Below are 16962 nucleotides of genomic sequence, written 5' to 3' on the forward strand. Positions count from 1 at the left end.
TGCGCCGTACGCTAGCGCTGACCGGATGCACTTTGAGTATACCTCTCGTGCTTTGGCCAGCCCTAGGCCCCACGTTTTTGCCGTAATCCTTGACAAAGCGTAGCTCTGTGTTTTCAGCTTCCGCTCTACCTCTCCCAGGTGGGCCTTCCAGTTGAGTTTCCAGTCCAGCCAGACCCCTAGAAATCTGGCCGATGCCATCGGCCTCACCGGGCTGGTGCCTCCCCCCGGCTGAGCAAGTTCCAAATGGTCAGTCCACTGTTTGCGCCCTCTGTTGAAGTGAATCAGCTCGCTCTTTTCCGGGCCAAAGGACATTCCCCGGGTTTCTGCCCACTGCAGGCACGTCTCCCACACTGCCTCCAGCTGTCGAACGTTAGCCTCCGGCTCCCGACCAAAGACCAAGAGGTTGGTATCGTCCGCAAACCCCGCTATCGCCAGATGGGGGTGTTCCTCTTTCAGCTGCTTGTACAAGGAGGCGATGTAGAGAATGAAGAGGACTGGGGATAGAGGAGAGCCCTGGGGGACCCCCGCTCGTATCGCCGTCGGTCGAGCTGCCTGACCGTCGAAGTGAAGGGTGGCCTCCCGGTCGGATTATTATTATTATTATTATTATTATTATTATTATTATTATTATTATTATTATTATTATTATTATTATTATTATACTGCTATGCTCTATGGCTCGCTGGACCCTCTACCACTAATTATAAAGGAAAATTATGCCTATAAGGCTAGACTAAAAATCTCTGTCTACCTTATACTAGTCTAAAGTCCTGAATCTACTTACTATAGCGATAAGAAAGGCGTAGATAGCTAACTAGGCCATCGAATTAGCCTAGTTCCAGCTGTACAGCTAGCTTATGCTCTAGGAGCCTCCTAGAATATAGTAGCTATTTAATTACTCGCCTTATAAACCTTTTTCTTTGTTTTCCTACTCGTCGAGAGCTCTATATAGATTTCTCTGTGAGCATATTTCTATAGCTAGCTAGGTCCTTAGCTTCAGTGATTAGCGGCGCTATATAACTAAGTATTCCACTCTTTCCTAGCCTTTGCCGCATTTGCAGTAGGGGGTAGGTATTCGAGAGACCTTAGCCTAAAAGAAGAAATCCTTAAGGTCTATAGCCTTCCAGGTCTTATTGAGAACCTCTGTAGAGTCCTTGCCTTAAGCTCTGTATCACGAATTAACTAACAACAGGCCGCATGCCAGAAGGCCATATGTGTAACGGGCTGAGCCCATAAAGGCCTCGGCAAACTCTCGGCCAAGACTCGAGATTCGGTGGACTTCTATCTTGTTCGATATCGGCGCACAGGCCAAGGATGTGGAGGTATAAGACGGCAGATATCTTGCATAGTCTTTCACTCTTTTCTTCTTCTCTCTCCATTCGAGACAAACTCGTAGAGTCGTCACCAGCTAGTTGCAATATACTCCTGGGACCGTTACATATGCGGAGCGCAAGGAACGCCCGAGCCAATCACTTAAGGAAGCAAGGCAGACCAGTCAGGATGGAGCTAGAGTGCTATAACGCCAAGACAGACGAGCACATTGCAGCATGCAAGGGCTCGGAGCGATCAAAGGCATAGCACTGCGAGCACTGCGAGCACTCGAAGAATTTGTCAGTATATAGTCACTCGTCCTGGAGGATTCTGGGAGTTCTCCAATAAGCAACTCAAGTGCAAGATTGTCAGTACCCTTGGACATTGCTTGTTGTAAACCCTTTAGCTTCACCATAATTCACCTCGTTGTCAAGTATAATTTTTAGGAGATCCTTTTAGAAGTTGGGGCTTGAAATTCGTTACACTTTGCAGGCTGCAATAGTCTCTATAGCTTCCTCTATTGCTAGAGGTTGCGCTGGCCCTCTAGCTCATTGCGTCCTTAGAAGCGATTGCAGATTCTATTGCAGGCCTCCTCAACTAGCAGGCTAGGAGATCAGTAGCTTAGAAGAGGAGTGTCACGGGATTTCCCGTTCCTGTTCTCATGGTTATGTCATATGCTTGCGGTTATGCATACGTCATGGGGTCTGATCATACGTCTATGGTCATGCTTACGCATAGGCCTCTGCTCCAGTACTCAAGGTCTGGTTGCACGCCCATTCCTGTCATCTAGCTCTTGCTCTCGTTGTAACAATATCGATCTTGTATGTGCGAGCTGACCAGACCTTGGGTGGTGCCCGTCATAAGATACTTTTAGTTGCTCTCTCGTGCTCTCTAGAGCCACCTAGAGCAAATGCTCTACGGTGCTCTCGAAATCCTCTTAGAGCGTCCTCTGATTGGCCTTGCACTAGTGCTCTCTCATGCTCCTGAGAGCTCTTTGGAGCACCTCCAGGGCTCGTTCCGATTGGTCCTAAGTGATTAGCTCGGGACGTCCTACGTTCCCCACTGGCTTCTGCAAGTAAGCCGCCGCTGTTGGCTCTCATTAGTTCACTTGTGACAGTCTAATAGAGGAATCTACATCTCAGCCTCAAGGTGTTGGGTTAGAGTGGCCTTATAGGCCCCGGCTACTATCTATAGACTCCTATTCTAGGCCTTCCAGAGGTCTTTTGGATTACTCTATAGCTGACCCCCGATAGTAGTAGGCCAGTAGAAGCTTGAAGCTCTATAGCTAGAGCACTGCGAATGAATTTAGTATAGACCTCCCGGGCCTTAGCGAGAGGTGAGCCCTAGGTATCTGTCACGGGTCGTGACAGTGCGAGGTTCATGTGCGCAACTCCTGGTTCGACTGGACAGTTCGAACCACGGTCCCTCTTTTGAGGGTGTTACGCAGTGGTCAGTTGCGCCCACCCGTGACAGTATCGGAGGCTGCGCAGTAAACTCCCGTGCCAACTAGACCAAAAGATCTGCTAATGCAATGATCATTGAATTGCTGCGCAACCACTTGTTTAAGTACTCTCTCTCTCTCTCAGAGCCTTAGAGGGTCTCTCCTATGGACTCTGTCACTAGGTCTTGGCAGCTATTCTGGATAGTGCGAAGTCTTATGTTTTCAGCTTTCGTTCGACAGCTTCCTAGTAGGCCTTCCAATCTAGCTTCTAATCTAGCTAGACTCCAAGGAAGTAGCTAGAATGTATAGGCTATATAGCGTCGAAACCTTAGCTCTATAGGTAGGCCAAGTTGACTAGGTTTGGCTATTGCCTTCGGCCTTTATTGAAGTGGATTAGCTCGCTCTTTCCCTAGCAAAGACCTTCTCTCTAGACTCAGCCCACTACAGGCAGGTCTTCTAAGTATTAGCGCTTTGGAGCTCCTTGATATATAGAGCTGAAGTGAAGGGGTAAAAGCAAGGCACAAGCTGTCACGGCAATTGCGCCGCGCCTGCCAGAACCCATGGGTGGGGCCCGGCGTGTGGGAAGCACGGGCCTCTGTGGGTTGAAGATCCTGCACCTCCGCTGCGCGAGTTCTGTTCGTAGCTCCTTGAGGTACGTCTTGACAATCAAGCCTGCCCGTACCTGACGGAATAGAGCCCAGACTATAGCTTAGCCCAAATACAACTGCCATTGGACTATCAGCTTGTCCCACCCGTGACACAAGCTATATATATGTAGGTTCGCAGGATAGGAGTGAGAAAACGGTCACATTGAATTCTATCCTCCTCCTCCTTTAAGGCCTTACTCCTCCGCCCTTTTATTTTTCCCTGTTGACGAAATGACCACCTAGCCGCAGAAGGTGCTAGAATGCTGTAATGCTCTTATATTCAGAGTCCCACTTCTAGCTTGGCACTCCTGAGGAATGGGCTCCACTTCCTGACATCAGGCCTCTTCTAGTTATCAGCAGTTGGCCTGGGGCCCTCGGCTAAAGGCCAGCAGGTTGGTATTATCTGCAAAGCTCACTATAGCTATCTCTAGATAGCTATATAGAAAATACCTATCAGATAACGCGAAGGCCTAGGAGAAATAAGTGGTATAAGCGAATTGATATTGCTATAAGCTAGACTTCGACGTTGATAACTACGTGGTTATTGTCAAATGTAGAACTGACTAGCCGACGAAGCGACAAGTTGTTATTTCCAGTTATCTAGCAATACTATAAGATTCTAGAGAAGACTGCTATAAAGGCCTACGAATTTGACATTCCGGAATCCTAGTAAGGATTAGCTAGGTTTATATTATTATTATTATTAGTCCTACACTGCTATGCCCTAAGGCCTGCCAGATCCTTTACTACTAACTACAGAGAAAAATCACAGCTAAGTTTAAAGCTGATCGGCGACGACGATCCTCGAATAACCCGCTCTCTGGTTAGGTTGCAGAAAACCTACCTAGCGAAGATATTTATTAGAAAGGAAGAATGAGAGGCCGAAAAGATCCTAGCGAGCTATATATATTTATAGCAAGTTCTGATACTAGGCTTCATAGCGTAGTTAGGACCCCGACGATAAATGATATCCGGCTAATAACTTTCGCAACGCCTTAGAAACGTTCATGTAATTCTATACTGATTGCTTACAATAGGCTGGGCCGCTAGTGCAGCTGAATTTATACTGCTTCGCTGCTATAGGAGAGCCTTAGAGATGGTAACTCACCTAGTGCTTAGATGCTAAGACCAAGAGCTCAAGCACAGGAGACCCCAGCTTAGAAATAAGTATAACCTAATGAGAGCGCTTAGAACTACTCTAGTATAGTAGGAAAATCACCTAGCTTATAAACTATAAGAGTTTGGCTGAATTTAGGCTCTCAATAGATCTTGAGCGTAAGAGAGCAGAAGAAGACCTAAGGGAGGCGAAGGGACTAGGAGCCCAGAGAGGGCTAAGAAGGATAAAAAGAGGAGGAGGCGCACTAGGCTCTAATGCTATGCTGAAGCTATAAGCGCATAGAGCAAGATATGTAACGGTCTCAAGTAGTATATTGCAACTAGCTGATGACGACTCTATGAGTACACTGAACTTAGAGTAGGAAAGAAGAGATGTGAGACTCTGGTAGCTCGAGAGCCAATTTATCCTCACAGATATACGCTGCTAGAAGGTTCGACACTGTGGGTCAAGTGGGAATAGCTTCATCTAGGGGGCTTGGTGGACCGTGCTTGTACGGAAGCTAGCCGAGGGTCACCGAGGCCTATTTCGAGCCGAGCCGTTACAAGATATATAGCTAAGTGACGAACACGGCCAGATAGCTGCCTATAGATTCATCTTACTAAGCTGGAAAGGCAAATCCGGACTATTAAATAGGAGGGACTGCTAAGGGCGCCCAAACGGCAACTAAGACGTGCGGATATAGTATGAAAGTAAGCACCTTACATGTACAATAATGCAGAGGGACCGCTTATCCTAACTGAGCAGAGCGATTGCCCTTGCAGTATAAGATCGATATATATATATATTAGCTTGTAAATGCCCTACTAGGTAAGGTTCTATTGAATTTGGCATGTGGTTAGAGAGAGCAGTTCAGGTGTAATTAATGGCTTGGCACTAGGATTCTCAGGATCAAGAAGAGGCCGGAAACGGTTTGGAACAACGCAGACACTAGGATGATCATCAATTGAGTAGTTGTGTTGGAAAGCCAACAGCCACGGGGTTACCGCACCGTAGTAATTGGGCACCAAAAGATGGGCACCCACTCAATTGATGATGATGCTGGTCTCTATGTTCTTCCCAACAGTTGCCCGCCTCTTCCTGATCCTGAGAATCCTGGTGCCAAGCCATTAGTCACCTCTGAGCTGCCCTCCCTGACCACCTGCCAAATCCAACAGGTTGCCCATCTTTTAGTGCCCAATTACTACGGTGCGTTAAAATTCGTGGCTATTAGCTTTCCAATAGGTACGGTACATACAATATTAAGATTACAGAAACATATACCCAAACTACCCATTCTCAGTATGAAGTACCTTCGGATTCGGCGAGGATTGTTCCTAACTCGGCGGCTTCCAAATAAATATAGTTGACTTATCCATGAATATATGCACTTACCAAACCCTCTGTGGATGGTTTGGTGCTGATGGCATCGCCTCTCTGGCCTTTGCACTCTGTATTTCTGAAGTCGACCGCCGTTCAATCCCCTCGGTCGAGTGGCAACTGTGATTGGCCGAGAGCGCGATTTGGACCCTTTTGGGTTCCTCGACCTCGATGGAATTTCATACCATGCAAAGCGCCCACCCATCTTGAACCAGTTTCCTCCGACCCTTTCTCGTCGCCGTCGCGAATCGCAGCCACGACATCCGCCATCATCACCCAAACTTCATTGAATCATCAAGAGGATCCTACTTGAAGCGCGAAACCACTTAGACGGAGGCGCGTCTAAGTCGCGTACCCTTTACACAGCTTGAACCTCGATCGAGGGCACTGCAGCCAGCATGGCTCCCCGTTCGCGGCAGAGCGGCAACGACACCGACGCGTCAATGCCCGATGCGCCTGAACCCACTCGTCCTTCTCAGACAGCCGACGACATGGTAAGAGATCTCACCCTGCGCGGCTACCGTCTCTTTAAGACCAGGCAAGCTGACGTTCAATCCCCCAGGACGTCGACGAGACGCCCGACTACACCGACTCTGACACAAACCCCAACACGACTGCCAGCAGCGTGGTTGGGGAACCCGTTGTCGATGGCCGCAAGAGGCGCTCAGAAGCCAATCAGTTACGTAGGAGTATCTTTGGCAAAAAACACGACCGCTTGGGCGAGTCAAAGGTAGGACAGCAGGACACTCGCCCTCCGATGAGCGAACCGTCGCTGACCTTATTGTTCTCATAGGAGGATGACACGATTCGTCGGTTTCGATACCTCCTGGGTCTCACAGACTTGTTTCGCCATTTCATCGAGACGAACCCGAACCCCAAGATCCGCGAGATCATGGCCGAAATCGATCGCCAGAACGAAGAAGAAGCCAAGCAAAGGAAGGGCGGTGGTCGTCAGGGGGGCGCTACTAGTGAGAGGCGTCGTCGGACCGAGGCCGAAGAAGATGCCGAGCTTCTCAAGGACGAAAAGCATGGAGGTTCCGCCGAGACCGTGTTCCGCGAGTCTCCTGCCTTCATCCAGGGGACCATGAGGGATTACCAGATTGCCGGCTTGAACTGGTTGATCTCACTTCATGAGAACGGCATATCGGGCATTCTCGCCGACGAAATGGGCCTGGGCAAGACTCTACAGACCATCGCGTTCCTGGGCTACCTTCGACACATCATGGGCATCACGGGCCCTCACCTTGTCACAGTGCCCAAGTCCACTCTGGACAATTGGAAGCGCGAGTTTGCCAAGTGGACGCCAGAAGTCAATGTCCTCGTTCTGCAGGGCGCCAAGGAGGAGCGTAATCAGCTCATCAACAACCGACTGGTGGACGAGAACTTTGACGTCTGCATCACCAGCTACGAGATGATCCTTCGCGAAAAGGCTCACCTTCGCAAGTTCGCTTGGGAGTATATCATCATCGACGAGGCCCATCGTATCAAAAACGAAGAGTCGTCGTTGGCTCAAGTCATCCGCATGTTCACCTCAAGAAACCGGCTCCTGATTACCGGCACACCTCTCCAAAACAATCTCCACGAGCTCTGGGCGCTGCTCAACTTCTTGCTTCCCGATGTCTTCGGCGACTCGGAAGCATTCGATCAGTGGTTTTCGGGCCAGGATCGGGACCAAGACACGGTTGTTCAGCAGCTGCACCGTGTACTTCGGCCTTTCCTGCTCCGCCGTGTCAAGAGTGATGTCGAGAAGAGCCTGCTTCCCAAGAAGGAGGTCAACGTCTACATCGGCATGTCGGAAATGCAGGTCAAGTGGTACCAGAAAATCCTCGAGAAGGATATTGATGCTGTCAATGGAGCTGGTGGAAAGCGCGAATCCAAGACCCGGCTTCTTAACATCGTCATGCAGCTTCGGAAGTGCTGCAACCACCCATACCTCTTTGAGGGCGCCGAGCCGGGGCCTCCTTATACGACGGACGAGCATCTCGTGTACAATTCGGGCAAGATGATCGTCCTTGACAAGTTGCTGAAGAGGATGCAGAATCAGGGCAGCCGTGTGCTCATCTTCTCACAAATGAGCCGTTTGTTGGATATACTCGAGGATTACTGCGTTTTTAGGGGATATAAGTACTGCCGCATTGACGGTAGCACCGCACATGAAGACCGAATCGCCGCTATTGACGAGTACAACAAGCCGGGGTCGGAGAAGTTCATCTTTCTGCTGACCACAAGAGCCGGCGGCCTGGGCATCAACTTGACCACTGCCGACATTGTCATACTTTACGACAGCGACTGGAATCCGCAAGCCGATCTGCAGGCCATGGACCGGGCTCACCGTATTGGCCAGACGAAGCAGGTCGTCGTCTACCGCTTTGTCACAGACAATGCAATCGAAGAGAAGGTCCTGGAGCGCGCGGCGCAGAAATTGCGCCTCGATCAGCTGGTCATCCAGCAAGGGCGTGCACAAGCCGCTGCCAAAGCGGCGGCAAACAAGGATGAGCTGCTCTCCATGATCCAGCACGGCGCAGAGAAGGTTTTCAAGACAAAGGGCGCGTTTGGAACGCTGGCCGAGAAGGGCAATGAGCTGAACGACGACGACATCGACGAAATTCTGCAGGCTGGCGAAAGCCGCACCAAAGAGCTCAATGCCAGGTATGAGAAGCTCGGCCTCGACGACCTGCAAAAGTTCACCTCGGAGTCGGCCTACGAGTGGAACGGAGAGGACTTCGCCGCGCGCAAGAAGGATATCGGCATCAACTGGATCAACCCGGCCAAGCGTGAGCGCAAGGAGCAGGTTTACTCGATCGACAAGTACTACAAGCAGGCCTTGCACACAGGAGGCCGGACCGCCGAGGCGAAACCCAAGGCACCCCGTGCCCCCAAGCAAGTGTCAGTCCACGACTACCAGTTCTACCCTCCCAGGCTCCGTGACCTGCAGGACAGGGAAACTGCTTACTACCGCAAAGAGATTGGGTACAAGGTTCCTCTTCCAGAAGGCGACGACGAGAACTTGTCGGAGCGCGACGCTGAGAGGGCGCTCGACCAGCAAGAGATCGACAACGCCACGCCCCTCACCGAGGAGGAGCAAGAGGAGAAGCAGAGGCTCGCCCAGCAAGGCTTTGGTGACTGGAACCGGCGTGATTTCCAACAGTTCATTAACGGGTCCGGGAAGTATGGCCGGCATGATTACGAGGGCATCGCAATGGAGGTTGACAGTAAGACGCCGCAAGAAGTCAGGGCGTATGCCAAGGTCTTTTGGCAGCGATACACCGAAATCGCTGACTACAACAAATACATCAAGATCATTGAGGATGGGGAGGAGCGCATGCGCAAGATCGAACACCAACGCAAGATGCTGCGTAAGAAGTTGAGCCAGTACCGTGTGCCGCTGCAGCAACTCAAGATCAGCTACTCTGTATCGACCACCAACAAAAAGGTGTACACCGAGGAGGAGGATCGGTTCCTGCTCGTCCTTCTGGACAAGTACGGCGTGGATTCGGAGGGCATCTACGAGAAGATCCGCGACGAGATCCGGGAGAGCCCGCTTTTCCGGTTCGACTGGTTCTTTTTGAGCCGGACACCTACCGAGCTCGGCCGTCGTTGCAACACGCTCCTGACGACGGTCGTCAAGGAGTTTGAGGATGTCAACACGACCAAGGCCAACGGCGTGAATGGCAAGTTCAAGCGGGAGCCAGACGACGATGAAAACGATGAGGATAGCATCCTTGGCCTCGCGCCTGCTAAGAAAAAGACCAAGGCAAATGGTGTCAAGGTAAAGCATCTTCTCTTGATCCGACACAACCCCCAACAACCCACGCCCTAACGCTCGTCTCTCGGTAGAACAAAGCGCTTGACAATGTAAAGTCGGCTACGGCCAGCAAGGCCAACTCGACGTCGCCCTCGCGGGCGTCCAGCGTCGCGTCGACAAACTCGAATGCTGCCGCTGCCTCAAAAGCAAAGTCCGCCAAGGGCAAGAAAAAGTAACTGTGAGCGACAAAAAGGGTTGTGGGGAATGGATTTCTGGGGGATAGAGGAACGGAGACGATGTGGTTTCTATCGCCATGCTGTGGGTAGGCGACGGTCTTTGGCTGTCAAGGTCGGCTGTAATTTTCCCTCATTTGGTGAACATTCCAATCTGGTGACAGAGGGAGGAAGGAAGGAAGGCAGGGCGTTTAGGTGGCTTTGCTTTGTTTCGTCACGGAGAGCTGACAAAAAACCCATGCTCCTGGAGTTGTTTTCAGCAGATACATCAAGTCTCCTGCAAGAATGATAAGGGAATAGCATCAGGCAGCGCTGAGCATCTTGAGTTTCCTGACAGATATTTAAAGATTCATGAAATGAGGTTAGCTGTTTCTCCATTCTCATATCGTTGGGGAACAGACAGGGAACCATGGTGAAAAATGTGATGTAGAACAGGTTGAAAGCCAGGCCTTTGCTGTTAGGCTATTCGCATTTAGCGAGGAGCACGCAGGACCAAGCTACAGGAGCAAACTGGACTACCCGGGCGAAGAACCACAATTCCATGTTTTCCAGGATACGAGAGAATTACTTACTCTTCATCCATCCCGCCCTGATCCGCCGCCGCCGCCCTCAAATCTTTGTTCCCTGAACGCCATTTGTAAATGCCGAGCCACCACCACCACCACCATCACCACTCACACCGCGTTCCCCCACTTCCGGGACTGTCCTTTAAGCACTAACAACCGCCGCTAGCCTGTTCTGCCTCTCCCTCTCGACCTCGTACATGAAGTCGAAGTAGCCCCTGTCGAAATGGTGCACGCGCACGTAGCCGTCCTCGCCGCCGCTGGCGTACCCTTTGCCCGTCGGGTCGGCGGCCACCGTGTTGAGCGGACCAAAGTGGCCGCGCACGCGCCCAATCTCGTCCTCGAAGATCTTGTGGTAGAAGCGCGCCTCGAACTTGCCCTGCCGCGCGGCGGTCGTAGTCACGTCCATGGCGGCCTGGCCGCCGCCTAGGATGACAAAATCCTTATTGCGGGTTATGGTCGCGCTGTTGAGGGGCGTGTCGGCTGGGTAGGTCTTAAGGACTTCGAGGTCTCTGGATGAGATGAGCTGGAAGGGGGGTGGGAAGGAGCTGTTAGTAACACCGTTCGGGTTTGTCCAACGTGGGCGATAGTATGAGGCTTACCTTGGCAGTTTTGTCTTTTGACGCGGTGATGAAGTATGATCTGTCCTGCGACCACTGGAGGTCGGTAATCGACTGGTTCAGCTCGTGGATCGGGATGTTGTAAATCAGGTCGCCGGTTTTGGCGTCGTACTGAGAGACGGACCCGTCCTCGTGGCCGGCGATGATGTACTTGCTAAGGTAGCTCCAGCCGGCGACTGTGGCCTTGCTCTCCTCGCACACGATGGTCATGGCCTTCTCGTCAGACTGCTCTGCCTCGACGTCGAGCTTGATGTCCAGCACAACGATGGTGCCCAGGTGGCCCATGCGCTTCTCTGTTACGCCCAGCAGCTTGGTGCCGTCGTCGCTGAACTCGACGCGCTTGACGGCTGTAGGGAAGTCCCATGTCTGCAGGCACTTGCCCGTCTTGATGTCCCAGAGCTTGATTGTGTTGTCGGCGGATCCCGAGGCGAGAATGGTGGAGGTGGGGTCGACGTCAATGGTCCAGATGGCACCTTGGTGGCCGCGGTACGTCCCCAGCCGCTCGCCGTTGTGCGAAAACCAGACGCAGATGATTTGGTCCTTGGAAACAGAGAAGATCAGATCGCCGTCGGGGCTGTACTTGATCTGGGTCAGGGCACGTTCGTGGCCCGCCAACAGGATGGGCCTCATTTTGGCGGTGTGCGCGGTTGTCTAGTATCGATGTCGCGTACCGTCGTCGAAATCTTTCTTTATTGCCGTATGGAAGGGAGATGCAGGATTGATAGTTCAACTCCAGGTCGTCTTGAGCTATTATTGGGGGGCGTTTACTTTCAGGGAGTTGATGCTGCTTTCTTCGCCGGAATGATTTGGGAGGCCAGTGATTTTTCCGCAGATTGTGCGTGGCGCCGATAGTCCACCACAGGCCATCGCGGGGACGATTCCGACCCCACCCGTTCTTTGACCGCCTTCTGTTTTGAGACGTTTGCGAACCAACTGTAGGTGAAGCGGATCGCGCCCCTTCCCACCCCCAAATCGAGTCATCGAATCGGTTTCCCTCTCGGTAGAGACAGTGACTCCAGCATCCTCCAAGGCACATACTGATGGTTGTATGAACAGGCTGGCCGGGAGAAGCTGCAACACACCTGCAACGTAGACAGACGCCTTTCCCTTCCCGGCGCGGCAGAACAGCGCCGGTTTGGCGATTTTTCTGGTCCCGGCTCACGGAGCTTGAGCCATCGGTTTCCCAAAACACGCTTCCCCCTGACCAAAAGACACAGTGGCAGCTGTCGCACCAGGTCCCGTCAGAATGAATTGTTTTGCTACGTTATTACTGTGCGTTTGTCCCGTCCTCAACTGGTCGGCCGTGGTGTAGCTTCCATCATCCGATGAAGCCCAACCCCGGTTGATGGAGCAGGCGTGTTGAAGAAAGCCGTGACTCAGCCGAATATCTCCACCCCAGGACCCTTTTTTCGGCCGGGTTCCTTTGTAGATTGATGTTCGACCCTGTGTTCGCGTTAAGGGATCAGTTCCGCCATATACGGGTGACCGGTGGAGGAGCGAGTCGCCCAACCCGACGGCGTTGGACACTTTTGCAGCAGGGCCGGCGGAGTCAGCAGGAGCCATGGCCCTTTCTCGCCTCATCAAGAGGGTTTCGACGCTGCAGCTTGCACCGACGGCCAGGGCGCTCACACATGGTTCGCCAGCATGCCCATTCCGACCGAGCCATTTTTCTGGCTTGTCGAGTCATAGTGACCTCTCGATCCGGCGGCCGGTAAACAGCAGGGCACCAACTGGTTGTGGTGTGGCCGCAGCATGTGAGTCAGGGGAAGTCAACATCAGCACGGCAGCAGCCCGAGCCGACATTCGACGGCTCTCCTCGGCTGCCGCAGGCCCCGCTGCCCCGCGCCGTCCCACAACTCGTGGGGCTCCATCATCAGACTCGATCGGCCCAAACCTTCCCTGGCGCAGCAACTGCCACGGGAGGACGAGTCACAACTCCCGCCCTCTTGTGCGTCCTCACCCTCTTGTGCCACCAACCGCTCTAAGGGCCTTCTCCAACTCGGCGGCAGCCATGGTCGCGACAAGGATTGACGGAACGGCAATCGCCCGGAAGGTGCGCGAGCGGCTGCAAGCCGAGATCGCAGGGAAGAAGGGCATCAATCCGCGCTTCCAGCCCTGCCTTAAGATCATCCAAGGTGCGCTAAGTGCTCCCTCAAATATAGTCGTGGCTAAGCTAACCTCCAACCGTTGCAGTGGGTGATCGCTCCGACTCCTGTATGCTCACACCCTCATTTACCCCACCACGGCACTTGCTCTAGGACGCGGGACAAGACACGCTGACGCTGGATGCCCCGCAGCTACCTATGTTCGCATGAAGTTGAAGGCCGCCGAGGAGGTAAGCTGCCCTTCGCAACTTATAACCTCAGGTTCACTGTCTGACCGGGCATTCTCCAGTGTGGCATTGCCTGCGAGCTCATCAAGTTCGACGAAACTGCTACCGAGGCCGAGCTGGTTGCCCGCGTGGTCGCTCTTAACAATGACCCGGCTGTGCACGGTATCCTGGTGCAGCTGCCGCTTCCAAAGCATGTCTCCGAGTACAACGTCACGTCGGCTGTGGCCAGCGAGAAAGATGTCGACGGCTTCGGCACCTACAACATCGGCGAGCTGGCCAAGCGCGGCGGGCGCCCCTTCTTCGTCCCTTGCACCCCGAAGGGCGTCATGGTGCTTCTCGATGAGGCCGGGGTGGAGCTGGCCGGCAAGACTGCCGTTGTGCTTGGGAGGAGCGACATTGTTGGCAGCCCTGTCAGCTACCTCCTGAAGAACGCCGATGCCACCGTCACCGTTTGCCACTCCAAGACCAAGGACCTGGACAGCTACCTCAAGGATGCTGATGTGCTGGTCGTCGCCATCGGGAAACCGGGATTTGTCAGGGGAGAGCAGCTCAAGCCAGGGGTTGTTGTCATTGACGTGGGCACCAATTACATTCCCGATGCTACCAAGAAGTCCGGCCAGCGTCTGGTTGGCGACGTCGACTTCGAGTCGGCCTCCCAGGTTGCTTCCCAAATCACACCGGTCCCGGGCGGTGTGGGTCCCATGACCGTGGCCATGCTCCTTCACAACGTTGTGGATGCTGCGACTCAGTCCTTTGAAGCGGAGAAGCAGAGACATATTGTGCCCCTGCACCTCAAACTCCTGGATCCTGTTCCGTCTGACATTGCCATTTCCCGGGCACAGGCGCCCAAGCCTATCACCCAGATAGCCAAGGAAATTGGCATCTCGCCTTCGGAATTGGAGCCATATGGCTCCTACAAGGCCAAGGTTGATCTCAGTCTCCTGAAGCGCCTCGGCCATCGTCGCGATGGCCGTTATGTCGTCGTCACAGGAATCACCCCTACCCCTCTTGGTGAGGGCAAGTCCACGACGACAATGGGTCTTGCCCAGGCGCTCGGCGCCCATGTTGGCCGTGTCACATTCGCCAACGTGCGGCAGCCCAGCCAGGGCCCGACCTTTGGCATCAAAGGAGGTGCCGCTGGCGGCGGCTACAGCCAGGTCATTCCCATGGACGAGTTCAACATGCATCTGACTGGCGACATCCACGCAATCACGGCCGCAAACAATCTCCTCGCCGCCGCTATCGACACGCGCATGTTCCACGAGAGCACCCAGAAGGATGCCGCCCTGTACAGGCGCCTCATCCCTGTCAAGAATGGCAAGAGAACGTTTGCCCCCGTCATGCTGCGTCGCTTGAAGAAGCTGGGCATCGACAAGACGGATCCTGACTCGCTAACCGAAGACGAGATCCGTCGCTTTGCTCGCCTTGACATCGACCCGGACACCATCACTTGGCGGCGCGTTCTCGATGTCAACGACAGGCACCTGCGCGGCATCGTCATTGGCAACGCGCCGACCGAGAAAGGCCACAGCCGCGAGACTGGCTTCGATATCTCTGTGGCCAGTGAATGCATGGCCATTCTGGCCTTGAGCACGAGCTTGGGCGATCTCCGGGAGCGCCTTGGTAGGATGGTTGTCGCCAGTTCGAGGAGCGGCGAGCCTGTTACCTGCGATGACATCGGTGCCGGCGGTGCGCTCACCGCTCTGATGAGAGACGCCATCAAGCCGAATCTGATGCAGAGCTTGGAGGGGACTCCCGTGTTCGTGCATGCGGGTCCCTTCGCCAACATCAGCATCGGCAACAGCTCCATCTTGGCGGACAAGATGGCGCTGAAGCTCGCCGGCACTGAGCCGGACGAGGACCACACCTCCAAGGCTGGCTTTGTCGTGACCGAGGCCGGCTTTGACTTCACCATGGGCGGTGAGCGCTTCTTCAATATCAAGTGCCGCACCTCGGGACTCGTTCCGGATGTAGTTGTCGTCGTTGCCACCATCCGCGCGCTCAAGGTTCACGGAGGCGGCCCGCCCATCTCGCCCGGCGCTCCTCTTCACGCCGTATACCGGGAGGAGAACGTCGACATTCTACGCAAGGGCTGCGTCAACCTGGCCAAGCACGTTGCCAACGCCAAGTCGTATGGCGTGCCCGTCTTGGTGGCCATCAACAAGTTCGCGACCGACACGCAGGCCGAGATCGACGTAGTCCGCGAAGAAGCCATTAAGGCTGGCGCTGAGGACGCAGTCCTTGCCAACCACTGGGCCGAAGGTGGCAAGGGCGCCGTCGACCTTGCCAAGGCCGTCATCGCCGCCGCCGAGAAGCCCAAGGATTTCAAGCTGCTCTATGGCCTCGAAGGCACCGTCCAGGAGCGCATCGAGAAGATTGCGTGCGACATGTACGGCGCCGCCGCTGTCGAGTTCAGTGAGCTTGCGCAGAAGAAGGTCGACACGTACACGCGTCAGGGCTTCGGAAATCTGCCCATCTGCATCGCCAAGACGCAGTACTCTCTTAGCCACGACCCAGAGCTCAAGGGCGCGCCCACGGGCTTCACGGTGCCCATCCGGGATGTGCGTATGGCTGCTGGGGCAGGTTACCTCTACGCGCTGGCTGCCGACATCCAGACCATTCCCGGTCTGCCTACCGCCCCGGGCTATCTGAACGTCGATGTCGATACTGAGACGGGCGAGATTGACGGCTTGTTTTGAGAGCAAGTAGACGGTGCATATACCCATTCTTTATGTTGCTTTTACTGACGTTTCTTGTGTCACCGGGTGAGGCAGCTTGGGGCAGCATTTTTGATCAACTCAGATGTGTGGGTGCGTGTTTTAACACATGGCGCTTTGGGGTAGGTATTGTATGGCAGGGCAGGTAAAATCGGGGGACAGCGAGATCCTTGATAGATTCAGCATATCCTTATTAGAGTAGAAGCCATTTCATCATGTCGTATTCGTATGCCCATGCCAGCCTGTCAAAAGTAGAACCGGTTCAAGTATCAAAATCCCGTATATTCCTTCTATCTTCTCCGGCTCCATCCCCCCCTCAGACATGTGTCATTATCCTCACTTATCATTAGATTATTTTGTCACGTCCCTTTCCGTCCCCAGTGTGTTGAGCTATACTATACATAAATACAGGATCCAAAGGCACAAAAACGCTCGAGCAAAAGCAGCGTATACATAGAATTACAGTGAGAATGGTCAACTGTTGTTCGCGAGGAAGAGAAGCAGGATAATCAAGGAGAAAAAAATGAGAAGTATATCAGAAACGAGGGTCAAGTCGTTTCCACATGCTCATGACTGACAACGGGTAGAGACAGACTCCTACTGCGCTCTCTTCCATGTTGATGATAAGAGAATGGACTCAACCGACCGCCCAACCAAACCCCGCCATTTTTTTTATCCCAGCGCCGATGTATCGTGACAGTGTCCCTCCCAATCATAGTGATTCGAAAAGGTGAAGAATGAGACGCAGGATCAGTTATTCTGGATGTATCATGTATGGACGGCTGCCCATTAGGCCATAGATATGTCCATGACTGTGTAAGGAAAGGGTGCGCGCTTAGGGAAGTGCTCAAGCAGAGAGAGAAATGAGTGTGGCCGTGGG

The 16962-nt window shown here is 53.4% G+C and overlaps 3 protein-coding genes across 3 annotated transcripts; 2 read left to right on the forward strand and 1 right to left on the reverse strand.

The window, feature by feature from the left end:
- Positions 1 to 5774: 5774 nt before the first annotated feature.
- N657DRAFT_640549 (uncharacterized protein) lies at positions 5775 to 10175 on the forward strand. The gene is made up of 4 exons (XM_062791986.1): positions 5775 to 6366; positions 6435 to 6602; positions 6666 to 9641; positions 9710 to 10175. Exons 1-4 carry the CDS (start codon positions 6271 to 6273, stop codon positions 9851 to 9853), a joined length of 3384 nt encoding a protein of 1127 aa, XP_062650458.1. The 5' UTR covers positions 5775 to 6270; the 3' UTR covers positions 9854 to 10175.
- Positions 10176 to 10558: 383 nt separating this feature from the next.
- N657DRAFT_565592 (WD40 repeat-like protein) lies at positions 10559 to 11663 on the reverse strand (the record flags this gene model as incomplete). Its single annotated transcript, XM_062788368.1, has 2 exons — positions 10559 to 10939; positions 11016 to 11663. 2 exons carry the CDS (start codon positions 11661 to 11663, stop codon positions 10559 to 10561), a joined length of 1029 nt encoding a protein of 342 aa, XP_062650459.1.
- Positions 11664 to 12594: 931 nt separating this feature from the next.
- N657DRAFT_630673 (FTHFS-domain-containing protein) lies at positions 12595 to 16064 on the forward strand (the record flags this gene model as incomplete). Its single annotated transcript, XM_062790993.1, has 5 exons — positions 12595 to 12787; positions 13043 to 13168; positions 13227 to 13247; positions 13331 to 13368; positions 13428 to 16064. 5 exons carry the CDS (start codon positions 12595 to 12597, stop codon positions 16062 to 16064), a joined length of 3015 nt encoding a protein of 1004 aa, XP_062650460.1.
- Between the last annotated feature and the right edge of the window lie 898 nt (positions 16065 to 16962).

This window comes from Parathielavia appendiculata (genome assembly GCF_033297405.1).
Source record: "Parathielavia appendiculata strain CBS 731.68 unplaced genomic scaffold N657scaffold_2, whole genome shotgun sequence".
Classification (NCBI taxonomy): Eukaryota; Fungi; Ascomycota; class Sordariomycetes; order Sordariales; family Chaetomiaceae; genus Parathielavia; species Parathielavia appendiculata.

Coding starts and splice junctions, on each gene's coding strand:
- N657DRAFT_640549 (XM_062791986.1), top strand. CDS start 6,271: ATGGCTCCCCGTTCGCGGCAGAGCGGCAACGACACCGACGCGTCAATG. Junction 6,603..6,665: donor ACCGCTTGGGCGAGTCAAAG/GTAGGACAGCAG, acceptor TTGTTCTCATAG/GAGGATGACACGATTCGTCG. Junction 9,642..9,709: donor CCAAGGCAAATGGTGTCAAG/GTAAAGCATCTT, acceptor GTCTCTCGGTAG/AACAAAGCGCTTGACAATGT.